Consider the following 9,397-nt stretch of genomic DNA (forward strand, 5'->3'; position numbering starts at 1 on the left):
CGGGCGACTGATGGGCTGTGGAGTGTGCAGCTCTCGACGCTAATTGCTCTCAGGAAAGGATTCAGGGCGGCTTAAGGCGAGAGATTCGCTTTCTCGCATGAGGATGGGCAGCTTTCCCTCCAGCCTACAGCGCTGTGCATGGGATGGACGCGGTCTTGCCAGAGCCCCTTTCCCAGCGGGGAGAGAGCGCCGCGGGCACCTGCAGGGGCCAGACCCCGCCGGACTGCGGGGGCACCGCACGGCACTGGAGCAGAACACGAACTCCCAGCTCCTGGCCTCTTTCCTCACTTTCTTTCTGAAAGCAAATCAGTATTATATATTTTTTTTCCCTCTTATTAATAGAAGAAGGGGTAATTTGGAAACATTTCTCTTGGTCGAAATAATTTTATTTTATTCAGAATATACAGTTTAATTCCTCTATCTACAATTATTTACAGGGTTAAAATAACATTGAAAAAAGTCTCTGGAAAAGTTGAGGTCATAGATTTCAAGGCACCAATGATAGTGTCCACAGCTGAGCCAAAAAACGTCCGTATTGTATAAAAAAGGGTTTCCTTTGAAATGCAATAAGTTACATGCACAAGCTTTACACATTTTAATCTTTTTGTTTGTTTCTTTTCCCTTTTAAAAATTCCCCATATGCATTCCTTTCGTTATTATTCCTTAACAGTAAAACACAGGAGTCCAAGGAGCAACAAAAAAATAATAAAATAATAATGGTCAGGCTCTAATAAATCGTCCCAGAGGCCAGCGCTAACGGGTGCTGTAGGGAGCCGTGGGGTTGGAGATGAGAGTTGATGGAGTTGGCAGCGGGGTACCAGGAAGTGGAGCTCTCCAGGTAGCTGGATGCAGGGGACGGGTTGGAGTTTGGAGGGTGAGCGTGTGCGTGGGCATGGTGGCTGAGGGAGCGGGACGAGCCCTGAGGTTCCCAAACCGCAGGTGACTGTGGAGAGTTGCAGGCCATGGGGTCGCTGGAGCTGGGGCTGTGCTCCGGAGGCATCTCCCCGTTTTTCATGATCTTCTTGATCTTGGATCTTTTATTCTGAAACCAGATTTTCACCTGGGAGCGGGGCGGGAGGAAAGGAGAGGGGAGGAAAGGGGGAGTGGGGAGGGAAAGCGACACCATTAATGCCCGCCTGGCAAGCCGGTGCTCCGCGGCTGCGGCGCCCTGCCGCCCTCCCGCCCTCCGGGGCCCGATCCGGCCCTTCCCGCCGCGCCGGGGTGAGCCCGGGCTCTGGACCCGCCGGGCCGGGCCGGGCCGAGCCGAGCCGAGCCGCTCCCGGTACCTGTGTTTGCGTGAGTCCCAGGGAGGCTGCCAGCTCGGCCCGCTCGGGCAGGGCGAGGTACTGGGTCTTCTGAAACCTCCTCTGCAACGCTGCCAGCTGAAAGCTGGAATAAATAGTCCGGGGTTTGCGCACTTTCTTTGGTTTGCCGTTCACCATCCGCACCTCGGGTTCCGCCACCTCCTTCTCTGCACGGGCGCAAGAGCGGGAGAGAGACGCACACTTGTTAAGTTCGGGACAGGCTCCGCTCCGCTCCGCGCCGCCGGGGCGGCATCCCGCCCGCGGGCCGGGCCGGGCCGGGCCGGGCTGGGCAGCGGCGCCGGCCCGACGGGCCCCCGCGGCTCCCCCCGGGGCTCCGGCAGGCGGGCGCGGCCCCGCGCAGCCTCCCCGCGGTGAGACGGGGGGAACCCGCTCCCTGCACACCGGCCTCGGCCACCCCCGGCCCTCCTCCTCCTCCTCCGCCTCCCACGCCCGCCCCGGGCATCCTGCCGGGCGCGCAGCGCGGCGCGGGCGGGAGCGCAGGGCATGCGCGGCGCTGCGAGGATGGGGGGCCCTGCCGGGAACAGCTCTGTCCGGAGCGAGGTCGGACCCAAGCACCGACCGCTTCCTCCGCACGGCCGCGCCAGCCCCTGCCGCCGCCGGCGTGTCCCCAAGCGCCGCCGCCACCGCACTCGTCCCAGCCAAGCCCCAGCCGCTTGGCTTTACCACGGACTTGTTTATTTTTTTTTCCTCCCTGACCCCTTCTTCTTTTTTTTTTTTTTTTTTTCCTTTTCTTTCTTTCTAGTTTTTTTTTCTTTTCTTTCTTTTTCTTTCTTTCTTTTTTTTTTTCCCCCTCCTGCAGCAAGTTACAAAGAAGTAAAGCACTAAACCCGCGACGCTTTCTGGCGAAAAACGCTCCCGGCTTCGCAGCCCCGCCACTGCTGGTCTCCCCCTCGCAGTCTCCTCCCCCGCCCCTCCAGCACAGAGGGAAGGAAACTTTCTTCAACACCGCGAACCTGAGTTTGAGACACGCAACAAGGCTCGGCTATTTTCTCCCTCTTCCTGCGGGGGGAAGGAGGAGGGAGGCAGCCGTGGGGGCCCGGGGGCAGCTGACAGAAGCGCTAAAGCGCTAGTCCTACAATTTGTAGTTTAGCTCGTGCGAGCTGGTCAAAAAAAGTAGACGAGTAAACCAGTTCTCCACTTTTTTTTCCATTCCCAATTCTCTCCCCCCCCCCCCCCCCCAATTTATTTATTTATTTATTTTCAGGTTCCCTTCTGGCTCAGGGAAAGCCGCATCCCCGCGCTCCGCGGGTCAGGGATCCGCCGGGGCGCGCTCCCCCAGCCTCCCCAAAGCCGCGGGACGGTCCCGCACACCCCGGGCCCCCGGCCCTCACCTGGCTGGCTGGCGGAGCTCTGGACGCGGTTGTAAGCGCCGCTGTACTGGTGGTAGGGGCTGGCGTAGCTGTAGTCTGCATAGGCTTTGGCAGGATAGCTCCCGGCAGACCCGTTCATGCCGTGGTACTGGTACTGGTAGGGGTTGAGCGCTTTGCCGTAGGAAGCCGAGGTAGGCGAGCAGTAGCCGTGCGGGGCTCCCCCCGCCGGGCTGTAGTAGTCGGAATCCGTGGCGGAGGACTCGGGTAAAGTGGGAGATTCCTGGGACGGGTGGTGCATGGCTGCAGCCGTCTGGAAAGGAGCTTGGAAGTCGCCGGATCTGATGTTGGGGACCCTTCTGTCAAATACTCCTGTCATAGCTCGGGGCCGGCGGCGGGCAGGGGCTGGCGGCGGGGCTGCTCGGCTCTAAGCAGACATGTCTGGGGGAGGAGGCTGCGGCGCGGTGTCTGTCTCCGGCAGACTGCTGGCTGGGGCGCAGCATAGGCTTGGTTAAATCCTTAATTGCGCTCTTACGCACAGCAGGGTGGATCGGGTTCCATTGGCCAGAGCAATCGGGAGCAGCGACACCCTAACTCGTCCAACTAGTTTAGCACAACAAAGATTCGGCTTAAAAAAAAAAAAAAAAAAAAAAAAGAGAGAGAGAGAGAGAGAGAGAGGGAAAAAAAGGAGGAAAAAAAGTCCCATTCAACCTCTTTTTAAAGTGAATACCAACAGCAATCTCCGAGTCGGAGCGCCGTGATTGGGAGGTTTCCGGCTCCCCCCACCCCTGTAGCCGGCGAGGGGGCTCGGCCAGCCCGCAGCCCGGTGCCCCCGCACTCCGCCCGCAGCGCCCCGGGGGAGGCTGCAGCCACGCCGCTCGGATTTGCCGTCCGGTCCCCCTTGGCTACGCTGATGGCTTGGGAACACCGCACCGGGCCCTCCTGGCTCCAACTCGATTTCTGATCTGGTGACAATAACCATGAGCGTCTGGCCGCGCTGCTTCCCTCGGACCGTCCTTCTTTCCCGGGGAAACGTCCGGGACCGCCGCGCTAAACACAGCAAACCCCATTACCCCCGAGTACCTTGAATTTTAGTTACATCATTTCCTGCATTTCCAAGACCCCGGCACGGCCCGGAGCCAGCGGGAGGCTCCCGGTATAATGCCCTGCGTGGGGTGTGGGGGAGCTGCCAGGGGCACCATCCGGCCTAGGGGCACCCACCTACCCCGGGATTTCGCGAAACACAGCCTGCCCGTGGCACGATGCCCGTGGCTGGAGAGCCCCCGACCCTCTCGCCAGCTCTGGAGCCCCTCAAGGCTGGCTTGTGACCGCTCGGCCCCAAGGACGTGCGCTCCTGCAGCCCCCGGGGCGATGCTCACCGTCTGGTCCGCCTCCGGCCCAGGGTGGTCAGAGCCCCTCACGAAGGGAGCTCAAATCCCCCTCACGCGTGGGCAGGATCGCTGTGAGGCCGTCGTGGGGCTTCTCCATCGGAGGCTGTGCAAGAGCCCGCTTTGCTGGTGACAGCCCCACAGCTGCGGCCGGCGCTGTGCGGGGGAATCGTCCCCACAGTCCCCGGGCCCGCAGCTCCCTCCTTCACCTGCACCCGTCCTCCCGCACCCATTTACAGGGGGATCGTCCCCACAGCCCCCGGGCCCGCAGCTCCCTCCTTCACCTGCACCCATCCTCCCGCACCCATCCGTGCTCCCAGGTGCCCGCAGAGCGCTTCATGTCCGGGCCGGGCAGAGCCACGGGCTGCTGATGCCCGTCCCTGCTGATTTTACAGCAGTGTTGCAAAAAAAAAAAAAAAAAAAAGGATCAAATTTTACTAGACACTAAGGAAAACAAATAAAAGGCTGTTTTCAGTGACCTGGAGTTGTAGATTTTTCTGAAGTTGTTTACTCTCCAGATTTAGCCTGTTTGCTCACCGAAGATCTCCCAGCCAGCTGAGTAACACTTGTAACACAACCGTGCATGTTGTACTTGAACTTATTGTTTGCTTTGGAAATGTCCACAGCTCATATAAAATCACATTAAACAAATCCCTAAGCATTTCATTACATGATTCACTTACTTAAATCCATTGGAAATATCTCTCCCCCCTCTATTTCTTCCCTTCCCCCCCCCCCAATTTTTTTTTTTATTGTAAAGAGAGGACTCAGAGAGGGATATATGTTTATGACTGGGGAAGGGGAGAGTAAGTTTATTAAAGCTCCCAGTTTGCATCCAGCTGGAAGGGACGGTAGAGGTTTTAAGCAGACGAAGAGGGGGAGAGGGGGAGGAAAGCCCATTTGTGTCATAAATTCCAGGGCACTGCACTTCAACACGTTCGGGCAGGAAGGTGCCGTTTTAGGGGAGAGGAGCTGGGCGCCGGTCTCGCACCCAGCCCCGGCAGCGCTGGAGCCGCGGCGGGTCCCCGCCAAGTCGTCCCGAAGGCTCACCGGGGAAATCTGCATCTCTGCAGCAGAGAAAGTTTCCTCTTGTTTTATTCAGTAGCAGGGCAGGGGACAAAAAACAAACAAACAAACAAACAAACAAAAAGCTTCGATATTAATAGGGAAAAAAAGGCAGGAGCCCTACAGAGCCAACCGCAAACCCCCCAAGCTGATTTTTTTTCTGAAGGTATCCGCCGCCGTTGCAGTCCGTGCGAGGATTACCGGGCTGAGGGCGCACAAATCCGCCTGTTTGCGGGTTTCCTGCCCCCCGTCCTTCCCAGCCCGAACCCGATTTTCTTGCCTTTCTGCTGTTTTCCCCCAGCGGTTTTTATTTAACACATCCGGTGGGAGCGGGCGGTTCGGAGGGAGCCGGAGTCTGTTTTCCATTTCACAATATGGTCATTGTTTACCGGCACATGCCCGCCGCGCCGCCGGAGCGGCTGCCCGGGGCCCCGCGGCCCGTTCGGGCCCGAGCCCCGCTGACCCCCGGGGGAGCTGGGCTCTGTGTCCGTGTGTCCCGCGGCCGCCGTGTCCGTGTGTCCCGCGGCCGCCGTGTCCGTGTGTCCCGCCGCCGCCGTGTCCGTCTGTCCCGCGGCCGCTGTGCGGAGGCGCGCGGGCCGTGCCCGTGGCAAGAGCGCCGCTCGGTGGCCGCGGGGCCGCAGCGCAGCCGCGCTACCTGCGCGCCCCCGCCCCCGCCGCCGCGCCGCCGCCGCCGCCCCCGCCGGGGCCAGACTGAGCGGCGGCGGCGGGCGCGGAGCCGGGCGGCCCCGCCAGCGCTGCACCCTCAGGGCACGGGGACCGGGGCGCGGGAGCCGCCGGGCCGGCGGCCGCGGCAGGACAACGCGGCGATTGTTCCCGCCCGCGCCTGGGAGCTGCCGCGGGGGCGGCGCTGGGGCCCCGGCCGAGCCCCGCGGCCGAGCGGGCGCTGAGCCCCGGCCGGTGCCCGGCGGCCGCCCCGCCCTGCCCCGCTGCTGCGCGGGACTGTCCCCACCGGCTGAACCCTCCGCACCGACCCTCCGCCCTCCGTCCCCTCTCGCTCCGCAGCGCTTTGTTTCCAGCCAACGAGAGAAATATTTCGGATGAGCCTCTCAGACTTTTGGATAAAATCTTGCAATTGTTCGCAGAAAATCTTTCACTTTCTGGATAAAATATTCTCTTTTGGGCACCGAGTTTTTTGCTGGGAAACTTTATTTGCATGGAAATTGCTGGCAAAGAATGAAAGGAAATTTTTTCCCTTCCTTAAAAAAAAAAAAAAAAGCCCCAAACAGCCCTCCGCAGTGGAAACACAGATTAACTCTTGTTTTACAGCATCAGAAAATGGTGATTGCCATTCTACAACTTCTACAACTGAGGACCTTCCTCATCTTAGGCTTAGGACTTTACCTACGGGAGTGTTTTCAGAATGAAGAGGCAAAGGGACTGAAAGTCCTTGTATTCTCACCTAAGGCAAAAAAAGAAATTGCACTGCAAAAGTATTGAATTTTTCAGTATGGGCAAAAGTTAGCAGGGATCCAGTGGTGACAGCTAGTGAACTGCCCAGAAAAATGTTCACGAGACAGTGAGAAAGGGAGAAATGCAGGAAAGGATTTTGGAAAGCAGCAATTGCAAGCAGAGAAGGATAATAAACTTGACAGAAAACTCAAGGAAGGTTTGACTTGCATCTAAGACTTTTTGCTCACATTTCAGTAGCTTTCTGAAGAGCCTCTGGCCTTGGGTACAGCTGGTTCAGGGAGAGGAAAATGGGCATGTCTCCACGTAGGCACAACATGCTCTGCTTTGGGGAACTGAAGTCACTCCTAAAGGAAAGGATGCTTGTGCTCCTGTGAAAGTCACCATTTGTCTTGATGGAAGGATGCACATGTGAACTTGGGATCAAAGCCTGTGTGGTCCCTCAAATGCTGGTGCAGGCATTGTTTTAGTCCTCCATCCAAGAGGGGCATCCATCCAAAAGGGTCATTTCCCATCCCTGGAACAGCCTCTTCTCTTCCAGTTTCTTATGGGTGCCCAAGAATCACCGGGCCTCAGGTTAATGAAGTGAACCTGTCACTTTGGCATTTCCATGGCTGATGGATTCTCTGCCAGGCTTGGCCACAGACTGGGCTCTGCTGGCCTCACTTGTCCAGCCTGTAAATTGCACAGCACATAAAAACCATGACATGCAATGTTAGGAATTACAATTTGCTTTTTAGGGCAGCCTGTGACTGTCTCTTTCAGTTGCCAAGGAGCTGACAGAAGAGTACACTTGCACCCTTTTCCCCCAGATTGCACCAGATGAGTGAAGAGTGGAGCTTGGGCTTCCTGTTAATGTCAGCTGTAGCAGGCTGAGACAGATGCGGGGGACAAGATGATGTTAAGAGATTCCTGCCTGCATCCCCCCTTCCCTCCTTTCTCAGGGCATGCCTTCCAGGGTTGCTGAGGGGTTGCTTCGCTGTTTCTTGATGCATCACAACCTTCCCAAGGCAGGGCATTGCCTCGCAGTCCCAGCTGAGTCATGGCCTGCTCCTCCGGAAAGAGAAATATTCAGTGAACTCGACCATTCCTCTACCTTTTGGAGCTCTGTCCACATAAGCTCAAGGAGCAGATGGGGAACTCACCTTGTTCTTCCATTCATGGGCTCCACATGGACGTGACCCATCTCAATAAATATGGAGATGTGCCCTGGGCAGGATGTTTCAGGAAAAGTCTGTCCTAGCCTTTTTTTCCCCCATATGCTTCCATTGCAATGTAGCACTGGCATCTTTCTAAGGTCACGGAGGCCTGCAGAGACCCATCATCAGAAAACCCAACTTCTCCCAGTGGAGTTGTTCTTCTACCTGCCTGCTCCTCAGGCAGCTGCATGTTGTTATTCCAAGGACTGTCGGTGCTTCAACTGATGTGAGGCCCAGTGGTTTCAAGGAAAGCCAAGACACAAACCAGGCAGAGCCCTCTCCAGATCTGCAGTTTGGGTCAGCAGTGAGAGCTCCAGAATCAAGGCTCCCTGCACAGTTGCCCGAGGTTTCCACAACAGATGTTTGAGCATGGATCTGGAGCTACGTGGGCCAAGCTGCTGCTCTGATGCAGAGTGTGAGCCAGCACCTCTGGAGAGAGCTGAATGTAAAATCTCTCTTTGCCAGGAACACTAAAGGGAAAATATTTGCTCTAGCTGCTCTTGCTGCCCAGAGGTGGTGCCACAGGGAGGGCACTGCAGACATCTGGCACGGCAGGCAGCGATGGCAGTGACATCCTGGGAAGGGCCTCCAAGCAAGAGCAGAGGAGGAAAGGACCTCAGCTGTGGCAGCAGGAGGGGCAGGCATGAACGACTTCAGGAAATTCAGCATCCTGGATGAGTGGGCAGCTGGGCTGGATGACTGTAATGATCTTTTCAGGCCTTAAAATTTATTACTGTAGCTTTTAGCTCTGGGTAGCCAAAGGCAGTTGCTCCTTGAGGAAAAGGGTTGATTCATCTCCAGCACAGACATTCTCTCTGCTTATTCTCTCCCTGCTGTCACATCTCCTTCAGCTGTAACTCACTTGTCGGCCTCTCAGATAGGAGCAGGATTGCTGCCTCTCTGCAGGACTTCAGATGTGAGATAAATCCCTTTGCATCCCAATGCCACAGGAATGCTTTCCTAGACCTCTGACATCCCTGTTAAAAGATGACCGCTCAAGGAATTCGAGGCACAGCTCTTCAGGCCCTTTGGAGTGCTTTCAGCAGGGCAGGGCAGGGCAGGGCTGCTGGCTCAGGGGCTCAGGGAAGCCTGCCTCCAGGCCCTTGTGGATTTGAGCTTACAAATCTCAGGAATTAAGCTTGCAATTTTCCTTTTGCTCTTTTTATAATGATCTAATACGTTGTTTTCCTACAGAGGTCAGCCAAACTTTTATAATTTAGACCTTGAAGGATTTGCAGATGATGGCAGCATTAGGAAAAAAAATCTTGAAAACTCCTGCTTAGCTAATGCGTGTGCAATCAGCTCAAGTCAGGCAGTGTTAGACCATACACAAATCCACGAAGAAATTAACAACAGCAATTAAACAGTGGGAGCAGTGAATATGAGAAGGGACACCGAACAAGGGACAAGGACAACATGCAGGTTAAAGATTAAAATGGCAAATGCACATGTCTTGTCTTATGGTTCTGTCCCTATTACTTATTCCTTATGGTCTGCCTGGCCTCACCTATTAAGTTTATCAATATGTACTCACCAACAGTTGAGTAAATACTGTAGCTAGCAGTAGAATATATCTAGAAAATTACTTCATAACATGCCTCTGACATAAAACCCATGTTGTGTTCAGTGCTATAGCTTTGCCTTTTTAATAAAACTTCTAAAGTAAGTACATGCTTGGCTTTCCC

At 56.1% G+C, this 9,397-nt stretch overlaps 1 protein-coding gene across 1 annotated transcript; it reads right to left on the minus strand.

The window, feature by feature from the left end:
• Nucleotides 1-374: 374 nt before the first annotated feature.
• DLX5 (distal-less homeobox 5) lies at nt 375-3,103 on the minus strand. The gene is made up of 3 exons (XM_058031650.1): nt 2,657-3,103; nt 1,287-1,471; nt 375-1,060 (listed from the first exon to the last, which is right to left on the minus strand). Exons 1-3 carry the CDS (start codon nt 3,009-3,011, stop codon nt 728-730), a joined length of 873 nt encoding a protein of 290 aa, XP_057887633.1. The 5' UTR covers nt 3,012-3,103; the 3' UTR covers nt 375-727.
• Between the last annotated feature and the right edge of the window lie 6,294 nt (nt 3,104-9,397).

The sequence above is a fragment of the Melospiza georgiana genome, chromosome 1, assembly GCF_028018845.1.
Source record: "Melospiza georgiana isolate bMelGeo1 chromosome 1, bMelGeo1.pri, whole genome shotgun sequence".
NCBI classification, from domain to species: domain Eukaryota; kingdom Metazoa; phylum Chordata; class Aves; order Passeriformes; family Passerellidae; genus Melospiza; species Melospiza georgiana.

Coding starts and splice junctions, on each gene's coding strand:
- DLX5 (XM_058031650.1), bottom strand. CDS start 3,011: ATGACAGGAGTATTTGACAGAAGGGTCCCCAACATCAGATCCGGCGAC. Junction 1,472..2,656: donor GAGCTCCGCCAGCCAGCCAG/GTGAGGGCCGGG, acceptor GCGCCCGTGCAG/AGAAGGAGGTGGCGGAACCC. Junction 1,061..1,286: donor TGGGACTCACGCAAACACAG/GTACCGGGAGCG, acceptor CCCCGCTCCCAG/GTGAAAATCTGGTTTCAGAA.